The sequence below is a fragment of the Musca domestica genome, unplaced genomic scaffold, assembly GCF_030504385.1.
Source record: "Musca domestica strain aabys unplaced genomic scaffold, Musca_domestica.polishedcontigs.V.1.1 22, whole genome shotgun sequence".
NCBI lineage: Eukaryota > Metazoa > Arthropoda > Insecta > Diptera > Muscidae > Musca > Musca domestica.
In genome coordinates, this window is record NW_026712262.1 from 12122578 (window position 1) to 12145813 (window position 23236).

Sequence of the window (23236 nt, forward strand, 5' to 3'; positions counted from 1 at the left end):
ACTTATGCACAGGTTGCTGTGCACACTCGTAGTCAGATGAACGGAGCAGCCCTTTATGTTGCATGCAGTTGAGCTACAAATGCGTCTGGGTTGTTCATATTTGGATCCTTCAACCCTCCCAAAGCTTTTCAAAACTCAGACCCAGTTAAAATAGAACTGGAAAAGTTAAATAACAACAAGAAATTAAAGCTAAATTTTGATTTTATTAAATCTGAAGAGAAAGAAATTAAAATCTTTTTCCAAAACATCCAAAGTTTCCGCGCCCATAAAGAAGACATCAGTACAGACTACAATCTCATCAATTCCAATTTCCTTTGTTTTGTTGAAACATGGACTTTCCCTGGGGAATCCTGAATTGACAGCGTAACAAATGGGCAAGAAAATAGGAGAAACAAAAGTGGAATAATAATATTCAGTCGATCTAATATTGCAAAAGACGTAAGAATTATCTTAAAAAGAGATTATAGCCAGGGATCTCAGACTTTTCAAATCATTGCTCTAAAATACAGAGAGATAATATTAATGATTTTATATAGAAACTCTTAATTTTTAGAAACGACCTTTCGTCAATTGCTATTCGAGTCACTGAATGAAATAAATTGGCAACGAAACGAAAAAATAATAGTTATTGGTGACTTTAATATATGCAAGCGAAGAGCATAACAGATACACTGTTATGTGCGAAAGGAATTTTTTCCCTTCTAGACAAAAATGTGCGCACAACAAAGCATGAAACTCAAATAGATTGGGCTTTTTCTAATATACCACATGATAATATTATTTGCAAGACTTATTCGACTGCACATAGCCACCATGATGGCATAGTAATCGCGATGTAGGGAAAAACGTGTACAAATATTAAATATAGTTTTTAGATAATCCTTGTTTAAGCCTAATACCTGATAATTACTATTAGGCACTGTCTACCTGCTAAGTATCTGTTCAAACATTATTACCTGAACACATTATATGTTGTATTTTGCCGTGTAATTGACCACCTGTATCGTCAAATACTAATTTTGTTTTGATCCTATTGTTAGGTAAAATTTTGAAAGGATTGTATATATATGTATGGATTTTTAGTTTGGTGTTTAGTAGTAAACAGCTCGACAGATAGAACACAGTTATAACCACGTTATAAAATATGTCACCTCAGAAGTTAAAGGTTAAGCCAACAGGCTCGTAGGCAAGATGAAGTGTATAGAGAAATAGAGCGAGAGAGTGATGTTCTCAACCGTCAAGTTCGTCGGCAGGATGAAACCTTCAGACAACTTGAGCGGGATACTTTTCGTCGTTCCCAACGTAGACGTAATGAGATCTACAGACAAACCGAACGTGAAGTGGACTCACAACGTCGTAATGTTCGAAGACGCGATATAACTTATCGTATAATTGAACAAGTCCGTAATACTGAACAACGCCGCGAAGCGCGACGAGTTGCTAATCAGGACTTTCATGAGCAGAATAGGATTAGACATGGTCGTGTCTTAATTCATAGGATGAATCCTTACAACCGTGAACTTGAAAATAACCGCCAGTCCGAGAGAAGTGCTAATATTAGACAAAATCTTTCCCCAGAATCCCGCAGGGAAATGTTACAAACCGATTCCATAAGACATAGGTCAAGACAATTGAGCGAGTTCTACGAGACAATCAGGAGGGGTCCAACATAAATTTATATTTGCTGCGGAGGGCTTTGGTTTAATTCCCAAATTAAAAATATCAGTAGGATCACATTATTGCGGAAATATCTGAAGTTTTCTTCCTTGCTTCAACATTTCCATCAGAAAATAATACATATAAATTTTGCAATAAATGCCACAATATTCAAAGAAATTGTTTTAAATTCAATATTTTTAGCTCCAGTGGCAGAACATTAAATAGGTCTAGATATTCGATGTTTTTGTTATTTGTCAAAATAATAGCTGATTAGGTTAAAAACAGGTTCTACAGCATATACCCTTTGTTTAGGTAAATTGAACATTTCGACCATATTCGGCGAAAGTCGGTCGAAATTTGAAAAGGTTACCTGTAGCATTTATTTGTTTCGTTCGACAATATTTTCATAGAACCCTTTTATGCAGGTATACGACAATTAAATGCATTGTTATTGTCAGTAAATCTATTATTTCCAGGTAGAAGTATTAATAATTAAATGTAGGTAGTTTTTAGATAATCCTTGTTTAAGCCTAATACCTGATAATTACTATTAGGCACTGTCTACCTGCTAAGTATCTGTTCAAACATTATTACCTGAACACATTATATGTTGTATTTTGCCGTGTAATTGACCACCTGTATCGTCAAATACTAATTTTGTTTTGATCCTATTGTTAGGTAAAATTTTGAAAGGATTGTATATATATGTATGGATTTTTAGTTTGGTGTTTAGTAGTAAACAGCTCGACAGATAGAACACAGTTATAACCACGTTATAAAATATGTCACCTCAGAAGTTAAAGGTTAAGCCAACAGGCTCGTAGGCAAGATGAAGTGTATAGAGAAATAGAGCGAGAGAGTGATGTTCTCAACCGTCAAGTTCGTCGGCAGGATGAAACCTTCAGACAACTTGAGCGGGATACTTTTCGTCGTTCCCAACGTAGACGTAATGAGATCTACAGACAAACCGAACGTGAAGTGGACTCACAACGTCGTAATGTTCGAAGACGCGATATAACTTATCGTACAATTGAACAAGTCCGTAATACTGAACAACGCCGCGAAGCGCGACGAGTTGCTAATCAGGACTTTCATGAGCAGAATAGGATTAGACATGGTCGTGTCTTAATTCATAGGATGAATCCTTACAACCGTGAACTTGAAAATAACCGCCAGTCCGAGAGAAGTGCTAATATTAGACAAAATCTTTCCCCAGAATCCCGCAGGGAAATGTTACAAACCGATTCCATAAGACATAGGTCAAGACAATTGAGCGAGTTCTACGAGACAATCAGGAGGGGTCCAACATAAATTTATATTTGCTGCGGAGGGCTTTGGTTTAATTCCCAAATTAAAAATATCAGTAGGATCACATTATTGCGGAAATATCTGAAGTTTTCTTCCTTGCTTCAACATTTCCATCAGAAAATAATACATATAAATTTTGCAATACATGCTATAAAATTGCTCAAGGCGGAAAAATACCTTCAATATGCCTTTCTAAAGGATTACATTTCCCAGAAATACCAGCTGACCTTCGTGGTTTAACACAGTTAGAAGAGCGGTTTGTTTCACCGAGAATACCCTTTATGAGAATCGTTTCCCTAGGATACAATCGCCAATGTTCTGTAAGAGGTGTCGTTGTTAACGTACCAATTCAGTTAAATACAACTGTAAATATGCACACTGAAGTTGTGCAAGTTCACCTTAAGCGTAGACTACAATACGAGCATAGTTTCATGACTGAAACGATAAGAACAGCGAAGATTTACGAAGCCGCAAGATATCTGGTAAATACGGAACTCTACAAAAAACACAACATAGTTCTTTCTAGCGATTGGTTAAATAGCATGAATAGTACAGAAGAACCCTTTATTTCTAACGTTGAAGATCTCGAGTTAGTATCGCGGTTAACCAATACCAACTTCATACAAGATGATGTGGATGAAGTGAATCCACAAGAAACCTTATTGGATAATAATCCTGTCGAGAATTTACCATTACAGAGAATTTCCATTGCTCCAGGTGAGGGACAACGACCATTAGATATGCTCTTGGATGAGGATTCTGAGGAACTGTCCTATCCTTCAATATACTTTGGTGTTAAAAGAAATTGCAGTGCTACTATTGGAAAAATTATAAAGTCTGAAGTACGGCGATATGACAGACGATGTGCACGTGTGGATAAAGTCTTATATTGCTATAAAAAATTAGAATTTTCCCGCATTAAAAGTAGCATTCCCACATGCTTGAGAAAAAAGTTGGAAAAAACAATTTACTGCTGCAGAAATTTTAGATGATCAACTTCCAAAACCTTGTGCAACATGACGATGGCTATCATATATTGAAAGGCGTACGATCGTCACCAGCTCATTGGGAAGGGGAAAAGAGAAAGGTTTTGGCCATGATTAGACAGTTTGGACTCCCGACATTTTTTATAACTTTATCCGCAGCTGAATCCCAATGGCCGGAATTAATCGTTATATTAGTAAAAATTTTGGAAGGAAAAGATATTACTGAAGAAGAAGCAATATCTTACTCAACCCAGAAAAAATATGATCTCATCCGATCAGATCCAATAACATGCTCTAGGTATTTTGATCAGAGAATAATACATTTGTTTAAATTTTTTAGGTCCAATGATGGAATATTTAAAGAGCATTATGTTATTAAACATTACTGGTGAATAGAGTTTCAACAAATAAATAAATTTATATTTGCTGCGGAGGGCTTTGGTTTAATTCCCAAATTAAAAATATCAGTAGGATCACATTATTGCGGAAATATCTGAAGTTTTCTTCCTTGCTTCAACATTTCCATCAGAAAATAATACATATAAATTTTGCAATAAATGCCACAATATTCAAAGAAATTGTTTTAAATTCAATATTTTTTAGCTCCAGTGGCAGAACATTAAATAGGTCTAGATATTCGATGTTTTTGTTATTTGTCAAAATAATAGCTGATTAGGTTAAAAACAGGTTCTACAGCATATACCCTTTGTTTAGGTAAATTGAACATTTCGACCATATTCGGCGAAAGTCGGTCGAAATTTGAAAAGGTTACCTGTAGCATTTATTTGTTTCGTTCGACAATATTTTCATAGAACCCTTTTATGCAGGTATACGACAATTAAATGCATTGTTATTGTCAGTAAATCTATTATTTCCAGGTAGAAGTATTAATAATTAAATGTAGGTAGTTTTTAGATAATCCTTGTTTAAGCCTAATACCTGATAATTACTATTAGGCACTGTCTACCTGCTAAGTATCTGTTCAAACATTATTACCTGAACACATTATATGTTGTATTTTGCCGTGTAATTGACCACCTGTATCGTCAAATACTAATTTTGTTTTGATCCTATTGTTAGGTAAAATTTTGAAAGGATTGTATATATATGTATGGATTTTTAGTTTGGTGTTTAGTAGTAAACAGCTCGACAGATAGAACACAGTTATAACCACGTTATAAAATATGTCACCTCAGAAGTTAAAGGTTAAGCCAACAGGCTCGTAGGCAAGATGAAGTGTATAGAGAAATAGAGCGAGAGAGTGATGTTCTCAACCGTCAAGTTCGTCGGCAGGATGAAACCTTCAGACAACTTGAGCGGGATACTTTTCGTCGTTCCCAACGTAGACGTAATGAGATCTACAGACAAACCGAACGTGAAGTGGACTCACAACGTCGTAATGTTCGAAGACGCGATATAACTTATCGTACAATTGAACAAGTCCGTAATACTGAACAACGCCGCGAAGCGCGACGAGTTGCTAATCAGGACTTTCATGAGCAGAATAGGATTAGACATGGTCGTGTCTTAATTCATAGGATGAATCCTTACAACCGTGAACTTGAAAATAACCGCCAGTCCGAGAGAAGTGCTAATATTAGACAAAATCTTTCCCCAGAATCCCGCAGGGAAATGTTACAAACCGATTCCATAAGACATAGGTCAAGACAATTGAGCGAGTTCTACGAGACAATCAGGAGGGGTCCAACATAAATTTATATTTGCTGCGGAGGGCTTTGGTTTAATTCCCAAATTAAAAATATCAGTAGGATCACATTATTGCGGAAATATCTGAAGTTTTCTTCCTTGCTTCAACATTTCCATCAGAAAATAATACATATAAATTTTGCAATACATGCTATAAAATTGCTCAAGGCGGAAAAATACCTTCAATATGCCTTTCTAAAGGATTACATTTCCCAGAAATACCAGCTGACCTTCGTGGTTTAACACAGTTAGAAGAGCGGTTCGTTTCACCGAGAATACCCTTTATGAGAATCGTTTCCCTAGGATACAATCGCCAATGTTCTGTAAGAGGTGTCGTTGTTAACGTACCAATTCAGTTAAATACAACTGTAAATATGCACACTGAAGTTGTGCAAGTTCACCTTAAGCGTAGACTACAATACGAGCATAGTTTCATGACTGAAACGATAAGAACAGCGAAGATTTACGAAGCCGCAAGATATCTGGTAAATACGGAACTCTACAAAAAACACAACATAGTTCTTTCTAGCGATTGGTTAAATAGCATGAATAGTACAGAAGAACCCTTTATTTCTAACGTTGAAGATCTCGAGTTAGTATCGCGGTTAACCAATACCAACTTCATACAAGATGATGTGGACGAAGTGAATCCACAAGAAACCTTATTGGATAATAATCCTGTCGAGAATTTACCATTACAGAGAATTTCCATTGCTCCAGGTGAGGGACAACGACCATTAGATATGCTCTTGGATGAGGATTCTGAGGAACTGTCCTATCCTTCAATATACTTTGGTGTTAAAAGAAATTGCAGTGCTACTATTGGAAAAATTATAAAGTCTGAAGTACGGCGATATGACAGACGATGTGCACGTGTGGATAAAGTCTTATATTGCTATAAAAAATTAGAATTTTCCCGCATTAAAAGTAGCATTCCCACATGCTTGAGAAAAAAGTTGGAAAAAACAATTTACTGCTGCAGAAATTTTAGATGATCAACTTCCAAAACCTTGTGCAACATGACGATGGCTATCATATTGTAACGCCCAAAAGTCATGCTTTCGTTTTTGGGGTACATTATTATTTTAAAGACCATTTTTACTTACTTATGTTATATACATCAACTATGAATTTTATTTTTTTTGTTTGAAAATGAATTAAAATATTTAAGTTATGAATTAAACTAACAGCTACTCAGGGTCATGTAATTTAAATGTATTTGAATATTAACGGTCACACAGGTCCCCTAGTAGAAAGAAGTATACTTAAAATACAACATTGGAACCCCTGGTGGCAAATGGCGGAACTACGCAAAACTGTCAGATTGGGATCAGCTGCTGTCATGAGAAAGCAACAATCGTTGTCCAGCCAAAAAGGTATAAAAGGAGACGCATTTCACACAATCGGGATCAGTCTTCTGTTGATGGCTGGTAAGTCAAGTGTGATTGGGAGGAAGAAAAGGCGCGCAACCTCGGTTGAATTGAGTCTTAGTAAGCCAAACAATAAGCCTTGACTATTTGTGGAGACTGGACTGGACTGAACGCAGGGTCAAGTGAGGGTTGTAGCAATACTCCCTATTCTTCGGGCTGCGTTGACGGCGACTGAACGCAGGGTCAAGTGAGGGTTGTAGCAATACTCCCTATTCTTCGGGCTGCGTTGACGGCGACTGAACGCAGGGTCAAGTGAGGGTTGTAGCAATACTCCCTATTCTTCGGGCTGCGTTGACGGCGACTGAACGCAGGGTCAAGTGAGGGTTGTAGCAATACTCCCTATTCTTCGGGCTGCGTTGACGGCGACTGAACGCAGGGTCAAGTGAGGGTTGTAGCAATACTCCCTATTCTTCGGGCTGCGTTGACGGCGACTGAACGCAGGGTCAAGTGAGGGTTGTAGCAATACTCCCTATTCTTCGGGCTGCGTTGACGGCGACTGACGTACTCATCGGGCTGCTGCTGTGCCAAAGCTGCCGCCACCCGATTCGTCGTGCGCGTATTCATCAGGCCGCCGCTGTGCCAAGCTGCCGCCACTACTACTCGCCGCTGACGTATTCATCGGGCCGCCGCTGTGCCAAAGCCGCCGCCACCCTATTCGCCGCTCGCCTATCCGTCGGGCCGCCGCTGTGCCAAAGCCGCCGCCACCCTACTCGCCGCTGACGTATTCATCGGGCCGCCGCTGTGCCAAAGCCGCCGCCACCCTACTCGCCGCTGACGTATTCATCGGGCCGCCGCTGTGCCAAAGCCGCCGCCACCCTATTCGCCGCTCGCCTATCCGTCGGGCCGCCGCTGTGCCAAAGCCGCCGCCACCCTACTCGCCGCTGACGTATTCATCGGGCCGCCGCTGTGCCAAAGCCGCCGCCACCCTATTCGCCGCTCGCCTATTCATCGGGCCGCCGCTGTGCCAAAGCCGCCGCCACCCTATTCGTCGCTCGCCTATTCATCGGGCCGCCGCTGTGCCAAGCTGCCGCCACTACTATTCGTCGCTCGCCTATTCATCGGGCCGCCGCTGTGCCAAAGCCGCCGCCACCCTATTCGTCGCTCGCCTATTCATCGGGCCGCCGCTGTGCCAAGCTGCCACCACTGCTACCCGTTTATTAACATTTCGACTGAACTTTGTGATTTAGTGTTCTTCGTAAAAAGTTCTGAACGTGATTTTATTGTGTTTAGTGTAGTGTTTAGTGTTATTTAAGGAAATAAATTTATAACTTTTTAAGAAAATATTTTTGCTTCGCTCTCTCTCTCTCTTTATGTCCTAACAAATAAATTTTTGTGACGACTCTGGCCCCCGCTGAACCTACCCCAGCTTCAAAGTGAAAACACGTCGTCACAATGGCGCCCGAGCAGGGACTATAAAAGAGAGAAAGAATAAATAAATGAGTGAACAATAATTAGACAAATACAGATGAAAACCCAGTGAAAAAAAAACAGTTAAAAAAAAAAAAAAAAAAAAAAAAAATGTCAAACGAAAAGACAATGTTGAAGGTCTCCTGGGCCTATATGCTAAAGCAAGAAGACTTGGTAACATATCTTACTGAATTCAATCTTGATCCAGTTGGAAAAGTGGACGATCTCCGAAAAAGATGGGCTAAATTTCTCCACAACGACCATGAAGCCGATGTATACAGACGGCTTATAGAGTTGCAGAACAAACATGAAAGTACCAGTCCGACCAAATCGCCGACATTGCGAGCCGTCACAAAACAACCCCTTATAACCGTAACACCGTGTGGAGCAGAAGCAATAGTATTATCCCCAATAAAAACAGAGTACGCCCTTCCCCACATTTCCGCGGAAAGGTCACATGGAGAGTCAAGCACAGGGGTAACAAACGATCAAAAAGTACAGAAGATGTCGCCAACAAACCCCGAATATGGATTTCAAAAAGATTCTCCGCCCAAGCCATCCAATAATTCGTCGTTACTCGTAATTCTCGACCAAATCCGAAAATGGAATATTACTTTTGAAAATGGTATGGACCCTATTGGATTCGTAGAACGTGTAGAAGAAATGGCTGAAATGTACATCGTGGAATTGAATCAAATAATTAAAGTAATGCCAGAGTTGTTACGAGGTAAAGCTTTAATCTGGCTAAGGAACAACAACCGACACTGGACTACCTGGAACGAATTTAAGAGTGATTTTCTGAAATTCTTTTTGCCACCGAGATACTTTGAGAAATTGGAGGATGAAATTAGGAGAAGGATACAGCGTAATAAGGAGCCGTTTAAGGAATATGTACTCTCTATACAGCATCTTATGCAGCACACCAATATGACCGAAGAACAAAAATTGGAACGAATTTTTAGAAACGCGCATTCGGATTATCAATGGTACATTCGCCGTAAAGACTTTGCCACACTTTCGGAATTGATCTCCTTGGCAGACGAACTCGAAAGCATACCAAATAATTCTCGGTCAGAACAGCCTCGAAATCAACAAAACTATAATCGACGTGCGGACAACTCTAGAAATAACCTGTATTGCACCAATCAAGGTGACCAAGTGCTAAACGAAAGCTCATCCAATCCAGAAACGCAGCAGGATGAACCCCCGGCAAAGAAGAGTAACCAGAATATTACATCATTGCAATGTGAAGAATATCGCCTTACTGCAACTGTCTTAATAGAGGGGAAAGCTATTAAAGCAACTGTCGACACTGGTACCACTAGCTGTTTTATAAAAAGAGAATTTGCGAAAAAAATCAAGAAAAGGTTTACTTATTCACGGCATGAGGCAAATGTTATCCTCGCAGACGGCACCACGGTGAACATCACAAGATCAACAGTGTTACCTGTTACATTTGGAAACCAAAGCTCAGATGTTACATTTCTCATCATGCCGCAATTCAAGGAAAACATCATATTGGGATTGGAATTTCTAAAACAGTTCCACACGACCATTCACTGCGCCGGTATAAGTGTCAAATTAAGTAAGCCAACCACATCAACGGAGCATTGTACCGTGGCTATAGGAGAGGAAACCCCATCAAAAGAGGGAATAGATACAATGACAGCTACGAATAATGTATCCCCCAGACCTAAATTCTTAAACGATGAATTGAGTAAAACGCAATGTGAGATCGTTGAAAATTTTCTGGCACAGGAACTCCCTAAGTTCCAACAATTAAATGGCCTATCGTCAATAGCTGAACATAAGATTGTAATGACCGACGATCGACCCATTAAATTAAGATATGCTCCGCGAAATCCTGCAATGCAAGCCGTGATTAATGCCGAAGTGAGAAAGCTCGAAGAACGAGGATGTATAGAGCCGTCTACAAGCCCATACTGTTTCCCCATCACATTAGTCAGAAAGAAAAATGGGAATTGGAGAACTTGTATGGATTTTCGCCAATTGAATAAACGTTCTGTTCCAGATGCCTACCCTTTACCCCGCATCGACACAATACTGAATCGACTACGGGATGCCAAATACGTGAGTAGCCTGGACCTTAAAGACGGATATTGGCAAATACCTATGGCGAAGGAGAGCAGAAAATACACGGCCTTTGCGGTAGCTGGTAAAGGTCTATATCAGTGGAAAGTGATGCCTTTCGGTTTGCATTCAGCACCGGCAACCTTCCAACGGGCATTAGATAGTGTGATTGGGCCTGAAATGGACCCCCACGCTTTTGCATACCTTGACGATATCATCGTCATTGGAAAAACGTTTGAGGAACACTTGCGGAACTTGAGAGAAGTGTTCAGAAGATTGCGATCAGCTAACCTGAGAATAAACATTGAGAAATGCGAATTTTTCAGAAAAGAAACGAAGTATTTAGGCCATGTTGTGAGTAGCGAGGGAATAAAGACGGATCCAGATAAAGTTGCCGCAATAGTGGAAATGAAACCTCCAACATCGGTAAAGGAGGTACGAAGATTTCTTGGAGTAGCATCTTGGTACCGAAGATTTGTCCCACAGTTTGCAACAATTTCACAACCATTGACTAGTCTTCTTAAAAAGGGAAAACATTGGAAATGGGGTCCCGAACAACAAGAAGCATTCTCAGACCTAAAAGCAAAGTTAACTGAAGCCCCCGTTCTGGCTTGTCCGGATTTCACAAAGACGTTCATATTGCAAACTGATGCCAGCAACTATGGCCTTGGAGCAGTTCTAACACAGGAGTTAGATAACGTGGAACGTGTCATAGCCTACGCCAGCAGACATTTAAAACAGGCTGAAAAGAACTACTCAGCGACTGAAAAGGAATGTCTAGCCATACTGTGGGGCATTAGACACATGAGACCCTATTTAGAGGGTTACCAGTTTATAGTTATTACCGATCATTTGGCCCTAAAATGGTTAAATTCTATTGAAAGCCCTACAGGTCGACTCGCACGTTGGGCTCTCGAGCTACAGCAATATAATTTTTTGATCAGATACCGTAGAGGAAAACAGAACGTTGTGGCGGATGCGCTTTCGAGAACACCTTTGGAAACGTTAGACCTAGCCACAGTAGAATATGACACCAGTCCGTGCCCATGGCTAGAAAAGTTGAAGGAAACCATAACCAAGAATCCGAAGAAGTATCCAGACTATACAATCATTGAGGGAAATGTTTATCGACATTTTCCCAAGCAAATAAACGATGAAGATTGCACACCATGGAAGCTGTGTGTGCCCACCGGATCAAGGATTCAGGTCCTTAGAGAAAATCATGACAGTGTCACCGGAGGTCATTTGGGAGTGCGAAAGACTAGCAACAAGGTGGCGAACCGATATTTTTGGCCTGGTATGTTCCAGGACATCAAACGTTATGTCCAGCAGTGCGAATGTTGCCAAAAATATAAAGTCAGCCAACAGAAACCAGCAGGGGAAATGTTGATAAGAATCCCGGAGGAACCATGGGCCACTATTTGTGCGGACTTTGTAGGACCCCTACCGCGATCTAAGCACGGTAACTCAATGCTACTCGTTATTATGGATAGATTCTCAAAATGGACGGAGTTGGTTCCATTGCGGAAGGCTACGACAGAGGGATTAATAAAGGCATGCAGAGAAAGAATTATTTCTAGATATGGGGTTCCAAAAATATTGATAACCGATAACGGAACCCAATTCACTAGCAACCAATTCGAAAAATTCCTAGCAGAAATGGGTATAAAGCATCAACTTACGGCTCCTTACACCCCGCAAGAGAACCCTACTGAAAGGACAAATCGGACAGTGAAAACAATGATAGCACAAGTCTCGAAACAACATAATACATGGGACGATATGCTGCCCGAAATAATGTTAGCCATAAACACTAGTGCATCAGAATCCACTGGATATTCGCCGGCATACCTGACACAAGGAAGAGAACCGCGACTGCCCCAGGCATTATATGATCAGCTCACAACAGGAACTGGTGCTAGAATAGTCTTACCAGAAGACCGTGCCCAGGAGTTGAAAGAAATATTTAAGATAGTGCGTCGAAACTTGGCAAAAGCATCTCAAAACCAGCGGAGACAGTACAACCTTAGACGACGAGTTTGGAAACCAAAGATTGGGGAGCAAGTTCTAGTTCGTCTACATCCTCAGTCGAAGGCCGTCGAAAATTTCGCCGCCAAACTAGCGCCCAAATACGGAGGGCCGTTTGTCGTACAAAAATTCCAATCTCCAGTAATCGTTGTAGTCCGAGGAAAAGACAACATCACCCGCGTCGCGCACTTAAGTGAAATTAAGCCTTTTTATGAAGAACAAAATTAAATTGTAGACATAGAAGTAGAATGTTGATTGTAGTTCCACTTACGTTTATGTGATGCCATTTCATTATAATTTCTTATTTTATTTTTAGACATTAAATTGACAATACCCAAACTAATCAGTGTCCTAATATAAGCCCATACTTCAAAGACCATCGCAATTCTCAAAATTTCAACATCACGATGGAGCAAGATAGCCCCAACACGAAAAAATTCAAACGGGCGAAGGAGAAATTTCGAGCTCATCTGGAACAAGTCGAGGCTCAAAGGCGAAGGACAATATTTTTAGACGAAGGTCCTAGTACCAGCCGAAAGAGGAGAACAAATCAATACCGTAAGCCCAATCCGAGAAAGGGTAGCAGTCAATCCTCATCGCCCCAGCACCAAATATTTTACCGAATGTGCAGCACAACCCCGAATGACGTTCCACAGCAAAAGTGTAACACGACCGAAAACAACAGCGACGATATCGATGAAACTGACTCTTTGAACGAGGAAACCCAGCCTAGTAGTGACGTCCCGCGTACACCAACCTACGCCCCGTGTTTTGGTTCGCCAAATAGCTTTAAGCCGGCTTCCGATGTGCTCTCAACACCCACTTCAAGGTGCTCAGAAATGCCTGCTACACCGGGTAAAGAATGGTGTCGTGACTCAGATGACGCATCAACTCTTCCTCGGCCCAATATGGAGGAGTCGGATGAATCTCAATCAAATTTCGAAATGGATGAAGAATGTCGGCGTATGTTTTACGGTTACTTAGAAACCTCAGTGACTCGGCGAGCACGGTCACCCTTATCCTCGAATAATTCCTCGCTGGATGAGTCGGATAACGAAGATCAACGTTCCTCGTCTCCGCCAAAAAGGTATGGACTGGGATTTGTCCGTCAGAAAGATAGCCAATACAAATATCTCGGATTTCGCTGTTATGAGAGAACAGTTACTGTGCAGCTTTTGGTCCCCGACTCCGGGGAAAATCCAATATATGAAATAACCAACCCACCGCCGGATAATCATCGTACGCCCTCACCCACACCCGCGATAGGGGAAGAGATCAACACCGAAGATATCCATTCAATATCCAACACCTCACACAAACATGAGGAGGTTCCTACTTCATCCTCACATGCTTTCGCACATTTAGAAGAAGACTCCAGATCGACCGCAAGTAGTTTTGTGACAGTTTCCGAAGATCCTAGTTTTGAGTGGTGGACCCAATGGCAGACGCTGGTTGGTGTTCCTCCATCATCACCGCTATATAACATAACCGAACAAGCAAATCTGTTGCATAGTGATGACGTACAAATTCCATCGCAATCCAATGCTGCCGTCATATCGGACGATCACAGGTCCCCAACGTGAAGGAAGATAAATCATTACCAGGAACGCCGGGACACGTTGTCGAACTGTCATCACCATCGATATCTTCCCGATCGTCATCCTCATCCTCATCAGCCTCGTCGTCTTCATCATCATCCACAAGCCAAACGATGACACCTCAGCAGCCAACATTGTGTAGCAGTCAACCTTCCACCGATGAAGTGTTTATACCCAGTAAGGAGAATAATAGCACACCAAGTACAATCAAATTGCCAGTCACTGAAATCCCAACTGAGTCAACGCCATCGTCCTCGACAGACAATCCCGTGAACGATAACACATTTCTCGAACTGCCAAATTATCCCGAAAACCTACAAATCCGTATCGAGAAGTTTAAAAACAATTGGAAAAAGGGACACAAACTGAAGCGAATTGTTAAACAAGATGGCAAGCAGTACCGCATAATAATATCAGCAGACGGGGTAGTGAAGGTATCTCTCCGAACTTCTGCAATTGGTCTCTAACATACCTTCCTATTCGACCGAGATATAGTCGAACTAAAGTGCCCATGTCGGAGAAATAAAAGGTTACATAACACCCTAGGGCTTCCTGGCTATTGAAACCCAATAGCAATAGAGAAAGCAAATCAAGGAATCAAAAATCAGAGGGAGGAGGAGATGCCATGTAACGCCCAAAAGTCATGCTTTCGTTTTTGGGGTACATTATTATTTTAAAGACCATTTTTACTTACTTATGTTATATACATCAACTATGAATTTTATTTTTTTTGTTTGAAAATGAATTAAAATATTTAAGTTATGAATTAAACTAACAGCTACTCAGGGTCATGTAATTTAAATGTATTTGAATATTAACGGTCACACAGGTCCCCTAGTAGAAAGAAGTATACTTAAAATACAACATTGGAACCCCTGGTGGCAAATGGCGGAACTACGCAAAACTGTCAGATTGGGATCAGCTGCTGTCATGAGAAAGCAACAATCGTTGTCCAGCCAAAAAGGTATAAAAGGAGACGCATTTCACACAATCGGGATCAGTCTTCTGTTGATGGCTGGTAAGTCAAGTGTGATTGGGAGGAAGAAAAGGCGCGCAACCTCGGTTGAATTGAGTCTTAGTAAGCCAAACAATAAGCCTTGACTATTTGTGGAGACTGGACTGGACTGAACGCAGGGTCAAGTGAGGGTTGTAGCAATACTCCCTATTCTTCGGGCTGCGTTGACGGCGACTGAACGCAGGGTCAAGTGAGGGTTGTAGCAATACTCCCTATTCTTCGGGCTGCGTTGACGGCGACTGAACGCAGGGTCAAGTGAGGGTTGTAGCAATACTCCCTATTCTTCGGGCTGCGTTGACGGCGACTGAACGCAGGGTCAAGTGAGGGTTGTAGCAATACTCCCTATTCTTCGGGCTGCGTTGACGGCGACTGAACGCAGGGTCAAGTGAGGGTTGTAGCAATACTCCCTATTCTTCGGGCTGCGTTGACGGCGACTGAACGCAGGGTCAAGTGAGGGTTGTAGCAATACTCCCTATTCTTCGGGCTGCGTTGACGGCGACTGACGTACTCATCGGGCTGCTGCTGTGCCAAAGCTGCCGCCACCCGATTCGTCGTGCGCGTATTCATCAGGCCGCCGCTGTGCCAAGCTGCCGCCACTACTACTCGCCGCTGACGTATTCATCGGGCCGCCGCTGTGCCAAAGCCGCCGCCACCCTATTCGCCGCTCGCCTATCCGTCGGGCCGCCGCTGTGCCAAAGCCGCCGCCACCCTACTCGCCGCTGACGTATTCATCGGGCCGCCGCTGTGCCAAAGCCGCCGCCACCCTACTCGCCGCTGACGTATTCATCGGGCCGCCGCTGTGCCAAAGCCGCCGCCACCCTATTCGCCGCTCGCCTATCCGTCGGGCCGCCGCTGTGCCAAAGCCGCCGCCACCCTACTCGCCGCTGACGTATTCATCGGGCCGCCGCTGTGCCAAAGCCGCCGCCACCCTATTCGCCGCTCGCCTATTCATCGGGCCGCCGCTGTGCCAAAGCCGCCGCCACCCTATTCGTCGCTCGCCTATTCATCGGGCCGCCGCTGTGCCAAGCTGCCGCCACTACTATTCGTCGCTCGCCTATTCATCGGGCCGCCGCTGTGCCAAAGCCGCCGCCACCCTATTCGTCGCTCGCCTATTCATCGGGCCGCCGCTGTGCCAAGCTGCCACCACTGCTACCCGTTTATTAACATTTCGACTGAACTTTGTGATTTAGTGTTCTTCGTAAAAAGTTCTGAACGTGATTTTATTGTGTTTAGTGTAGTGTTTAGTGTTATTTAAGGAAATAAATTTATAACGTTTTAAGAAAATATTTTTGCTTCGCTCTCTCTCTCTCTTTATGTCCTAACAAATAAATTTTTGTGACGACTCTGGCCCCCGCTGAACCTACCCCAGCTTCAAAGTGAAAACACGTCGTCACAATATATTGAAAGGCGTACGATCGTCACCAGCTCATTGGGAAGGGGAAAAGAGAAAGGTTTTGGCCATGATTAGACAGTTTGGACTCCCGACATTTTTTATAACTTTATCCACAGCTGAATCCCAATGGCCGGAATTAATCGTTATATTAGTAAAAATTTTGGAAGGAAAAGATATTACTGAAGAAGAAGCAATATCTTACTCAACCCAGAAAAAATATGATCTCATCCGATCAGATCCAATAACATGCTCTAGGTATTTTGATCAGAGAATAATACATTTGTTTAAATTTTTTAGGTCCAATGATGGAATATTTAAAGAGCATTATGTTATTAAACATTACTGGTGAATAGAGTTTCAACAACGAGGATCTCCCCATCTACATGGCATATACTGGTTAAATAACGCACCCAAATTAAACATTTCTGATGATGCTACATTCCAACTAGTGGTGAACTTCATTGACCGCTTCATTTCTACTGATTCGTCTTCTACTGACATTCAAAACATTATAAACGTTAAACGTCACAACCATACAAGGATTGTCAACGTGAGGCAAGAGGTCAACAATTTTGCCGCTTTCGTATTCCTTATTCTCCAATGCCTGAAAAACAAATATTGCTCCCACTTCCTGAAGATATTGATTCAGATGAATTAAACCTACATAGGGAATTAAACCTAAAATAAGTACATTGCTTAACGCAAATTTATCAAATGATGAAGTAGACGGACTTCAAATTTTTGATAAATTCTTATCCCACAGATGCATTAACTTAAATAGAGAGGCATACATAATGGCTATAAGGTCATCCATTAAAGAACCACAAATTTTCTTAAAAAGAACATTTAGGGATAAAGCAATCAATGCATATAATCCAGATATCTTAGCAATGCAAAATTCTAACATGGATATTCAGTTTGTCTTAGATGCATATGCATGTGTATCATACATCGTTAATTATATTAACAAATCGAACAGGGGAGTTTCGAGACTGATGCAAGAAGCTATGGCTGAAATTAGAGAAGGCAATTATTCCGTAAAAGACAGGCTTCCACAGATTGGAAATAAGTTCATTAGCGCATCTGAAGTATCAGCTCAAGAGGCGTCGTATAATATATTAGGCATGAATTTGTCACAATGTAGTAGTGCTGAAGTCTATATTAACACATTTGCACCTGAGAAACGAGTACGTATGATAAAATCGAAGCAAGAGTTACAAAATCTCGAAAGAGACTCAACTAATATATTTAAGACAAACATACTGGATCATTACATCCAAAGACCCGAAAATTAAAGAAATCACGCTATCAAGAAGAAGAGGATGATTTCTTTGAGAACGATGATACCAATTTGGATCAAGCTGGTGCCCCCATCCGACTAAAAAATAATTCGGGATACGTGTACAAAAGGAAAGCGCCCGCAATTATAAGATTTCCTTCTTTCAAAGTTGAAACAAATAGGGAGGACTATTTCCGATCATTGGTTATGTTGTATTTTCCGTGGAGAAATGAAGTAGATGATTTATTACAAAATGACAATGAAAATACTTGTCTCACCCACAAGAGCACCATTGAAGAAAACCGATCACAATTTGAGTTATATAAGGAAGGAGAACTTGATGAAATATTGTTACAAGTACAAGATGAAGATAATGCCGAAAACAATGACATTGCTGATAACACCTTACCTTCTTATATGCTGGATGATGAGTTTCGTGTAACATGAATACAATAATGACCGGATACTAACGATAATAGTAGATTTATAAAGTTAACTCCATTGGTCAGTGAAAGAGATCTTCTTGCGGACATAAGATCTCTAAATGTTAAACAACGTGCTTATTTGCATCATGTTTTACATAACGTTGTGGAAAAAAAACTTTCTATGAATACATAGGTGTAGGAAAAAGCCGTTTATTAAGAGCAATTTTCCAATCTGTCACCCATAGACTTAATTCTATTCCTGAAAGTAATCCAGAAATGCCTAAAGTTTTACTGACGGCGCCAACTGGGAAAGCTGCATTTGGTATTGGGGGATCAACTCTACATGCTCTGTTCTCCCTGCCGGTTAACCAATATTCGGGAGAACTTCGGCCACTTAGTAGGGACATAGTTAACACAATAATTTCAAAATTAATAAATGTAAATTTAATAATAATTGATGAAATATTAATGGTAGGATCGAGGATGCTAGGTCACTTGGATGCTCGATTAAAACAAATATTTAAGAGCACTAATCCATTTGGTGGTATTTCAATTATTGTGTTTGGCGATTTCAAACAACTTCCACCGGTAGGCGATAGATGGATTTTTAGTGAAAATACTTTTAATCCTTATGGACTAATTGTTGGTTCTAGGTTATGGGATCTTTTCCAATTTTATGAGTTGACGGAAATAATGCGTTAAAGAGAAGATTTAAGATTTGCGCAAGCGCTTAGTAGAATGTCTAATGGGGAAATGACGGCTGAAGACGTTGATATTTTTAAGTCACGAATTGTTAGTGACGTGAAAGATGTTCCAAAGGAAACTATTCATTTGCTTCTATCCAATGAAGAGGTTGAAAACGACAACATTATAAAATTGAATCAAATAGCTTCAGAGGCTTTCTATTCGAAAGCACAAGACGTTATAAAATGCAACACTTTGAATCCTGACCAAAGAATAAATATCCTAAATAAAGTAATCCAGAAATGCCTAAAGTTTTACTGACGGCGCCAACTGGGAAAGCTGCATTTGGTATTGGGGGATCAACTCTACATGCTCTGTTCTCCCTGCCGGTTAACCAATATTCGGGAGAACTTCGGCCACTTAGTAGGGACATAGTTAACACAATAATTTCAAAATTAATAAATGTAAATTTAATAATAATTGATGAAATATTAATGGTAGGATCGAGGATGCTAGGTCACTTGGATGCTCGATTAAAACAAATATTTAAGAGCACTAATCCATTTGGTGGTATTTCAATTATTGTGTTTGGCGATTTCAAACAACTTCCACCGGTAGGCGATAGATGGATTTTTAGTGAAAATACTTTTAATCCTTATGGACTAATTGTTGGTTCTAGGTTATGGGATCTTTTCCAATTTTATGAGTTGACGGAAATAATGCGTTAAAGAGAAGATTTAAGATTTGCGCAAGCGCTTAGTAGAATGTCTAATGGGGAAATGACGGCTGAAGACGTTGATATTTTTAAGTCACGAATTGTTAGTGACGTGAAAGATGTTCCAAAGGAAACTATTCATTTGCTTCTATCCAATGAAGAGGTTGAAAACGACAACATTATAAAATTGAATCAAATAGCTTCAGAGGCTTTCTATTCGAAAGCACAAGACGTTATAAAATGCAACACTTTGAATCCTGACCAAAGAATAAATATCCTAAATAACGTTGCTAAATTTAGGACATCTGAGACACAAGTTCTTTGTTTTCAATTACAATTGAAAAAATCCGCAAAATACATGGTAACCATCAACATTAACACTGCAGATGGTTTAGTAAATGGCGCAATAGCAGTTTTGATGAGTATTGATTTCGAACGTAATTCATCAAATCCAAAGACACTCTGGTTGAAGTTTTCAGATGAAAATGTCGGAAGAGAAACTCAACGAAAAAAGCCTCACAGAACAGAGCCATCCTGGACTCCAATTGATAAGTGTACCAGATCCTTTCAGTTCAAACGAAATGATCAAAATTCAATAGAGCGTTGCCAATTTCCTTTGGTCGTGGCCGAAGCTATGACAGTTCATAAAAGTCAAGGTGCGACTTATGCACAGGTTGCTGTGCACACTCGTAGTCAGATGAACGGAGCAGCCCTTTATGTTGCATGCAGTTGAGCTACAAATGCGTCTGGGTTGTTCATATTTGGATCCTTCAACCCTCCCAAAGCTTTTCAAAACTCAGACCCAGTTAAAATAGAACTGGAAAAGTTAAATAACAACAAGAAATTAAAGCTAAATTTTGATTTTATTAAATCTGAAGAGAAAGAAATTAAAATCTTTTTCCAAAACATCCAAAGTTTCCGCGCCCATAAAGAAGACATCAGTACAGACTACAATCTCATCAATTCCAATTTCCTTTGTTTTGTTGAAACATGGACTTTCCCTGGGGAATCCTGAATTGACAGCGTAACAAATGGGCAAGAAAATAGGAGAAACAAAAGTGGAATAATAATATTCAGTCGATCTAATATTGCAAAAGACGTAAGAATTATCTTAAAAAGAGATTATAGCCAGGGATCTCAGACTTTTCAAATCATTGCTCTAAAATACAGAGAGATAATATTAATGATTTTATATAGAAACTCTTAATTTTTAGAAACGACCTTTCGTCAATTGCTATTCGAGTCACTGAATGAAATAAATTGGCAACGAAACGAAAAAATAATAGTTATTGGTGACTTTAATATATGCAAGCGAAGAGCATAACAGATACACTGTTATGTGCGAAAGGAATTTTTTCCCTTCTAGACAAAAATGTGCACACAACAAAGCATGAAACTCAAATAGATTGGGCTTTTTCTAATATACCACATGATAATATTATTTGCAAGACTTATTCGACTGCACATAGCCACCATGATGGCATAGTAATCGCGATGTAGGGAAAAACGTGTACAAATATTAAATATAGTTTTTAGATAATCCTTGTTTAAGCCTAATACCTGATAATTACTATTAGGCACTGTCTACCTGCTAAGTATCTGTTCAAACATTATTACCTGAACACATTATATGTTGTATTTTGCCGTGTAATTGACCACCTGTATCGTCAAATACTAATTTTGTTTTGATCCTATTGTTAGGTAAAATTTTGAAAGGATTGTATATATGTATGGATTTTTAGTTTGGTGTTTAGTAGTAAACAGCTCGACAGATAGAACACAGTTATAACCACGTTATAAAATATGTCACCTCAGAAGTTAAAGGTTAAGCCAACAGGCTCGTAGGCAAGATGAAGTGTATAGAGAAATAGAGCGAGAGAGTGATGTTCTCAACCGTCAAGTTCGTCGGCAGGATGAAACCTTCAGACAACTTGAGCGGGATACTTTTCGTCGTTCCCAACGTAGACGTAATGAGATCTACAGACAAACCGAACGTGAAGTGGACTCACAACGTCGTAATGTTCGAAGACGCGATATAACTTATCGTATAATTGAACAAGTCCGTAATACTGAACAACGCCGCGAAGCGCGACGAGTTGCTAATCAGGACTTTCATGAGCAGAATAGGATTAGACATGGTCGTGTCTTAATTCATAGGATGAATCCTTACAACCGTGAACTTGAAAATAACCGCCAGTCCGAGAGAAGTGCTAATATTAGACAAAATCTTTCCCCAGAATCCCGCAGGGAAATGTTACAAACCGATTCCATAAGACATAGGTCAAGACAATTGAGCGAGTTCTACGAGACAATCAGGAGGGGTCCAACATAAATTTATATTTGCTGCGGAGGGCTTTGGTTTAATTCCCAAATTAAAAATATCAGTAGGATCACATTATTGCGGAAATATCTGAAGTTTTCTTCCTTGCTTCAACATTTCCATCAGAAAATAATACATATAAATTTTGCAATAAATGCCACAATATTCAAAGAAATTGTTTTAAATTCAATATTTTTTAGCTCCAGTGGCAGAACATTAAATAGGTCTAGATATTCGATGTTTTTGTTATTTGTCAAAATAATAGCTGATTAGGTTAAAAACAGGTTCTACAGCATATACCCTTTGTTTAGGTAAATTGAACATTTCGACCATATTCGGCGAAAGTCGGTCGAAATTTGAAAAGGTTACCTGTAGCATTTATTTGTTTCGTTCGACAATATTTTCATAGAACCCTTTTATGCAGGTATACGACAATTAAATGCATTGTTATTGTCAGTAAATCTATTATTTCCAGGTAGAAGTATTAATAATTAAATGTAGGTAGTTTTTAGATAATCCTTGTTTAAGCCTAATACCTGATAATTACTATTAGGCACTGTCTACCTGCTAAGTATCTGTTCAAACATTATTACCTGAACACATTATATGTTGTATTTTGCCGTGTAATTGACCACCTGTATCGTCAAATACTAATTTTGTTTTGATCCTATTGTTAGGTAAAATTTTGAAAGGATTGTATATATATGTATGGATTTTTAGTTTGGTGTTTAGTAGTAAACAGCTCGACAGATAGAACACAGTTATAACCACGTTATAAAATATGTCACCTCAGAAGTTAAAGGTTAAGCCAACAGGCTCGTAGGCAAGATGAAGTGTATAGAGAAATAGAGCGAGAGAGTGATGTTCTCAACCGTCAAGTTCGTCGGCAGGATGAAACCTTCAGACAACTTGAGCGGGATACTTTTCGTCGTTCCCAACGTAGACGTAATGAGATCTACAGACAAACCGAACGTGAAGTGGACTCACAACGTCGTAATGTTCGAAGACGCGATATAACTTATCGTACAATTGAACAAGTCCGTAATACTGAACAACGCCGCGAAGCGCGACGAGTTGCTAATCAGGACTTTCATGAGCAGAATAGGATTAGACATGGTCGTGTCTTAATTCATAGGATGAATCCTTACAACCGTGAACTTGAAAATAACCGCCAGTCCGAGAGAAGTGCTA

The 23236-nt window shown here is 40.3% G+C and overlaps 2 protein-coding genes across 2 annotated transcripts in view; one reads left to right on the forward strand and one right to left on the reverse strand.

Annotated features, from left to right (window-relative positions):
* Window positions 1–23236, reverse strand: part of LOC101901381 (transcription elongation factor SPT6) — a 173731-nt gene that overhangs the window by 29401 nt on the left and 121094 nt on the right. The gene's annotated exons all lie outside the window — the stretch shown is intronic.
* On the forward strand, window positions 6726–16513 carry LOC131802586 (uncharacterized). Its single transcript, XM_059122917.1, has 2 exons — window positions 6726–7150; window positions 12933–16513. Exon 2 carries the CDS (start codon window positions 13024–13026, stop codon window positions 14197–14199), a length of 1176 nt encoding a protein of 391 aa, XP_058978900.1. The 5' UTR covers window positions 6726–7150; window positions 12933–13023; the 3' UTR covers window positions 14200–16513.

What these genes read in the sequence shown, in the direction of transcription:
- LOC131802586 (XM_059122917.1), top strand. Translation starts at nt 13,024, where the DNA reads ATGGAGCAAGATAGCCCCAACACGAAAAAATTCAAACGGGCGAAGGAG.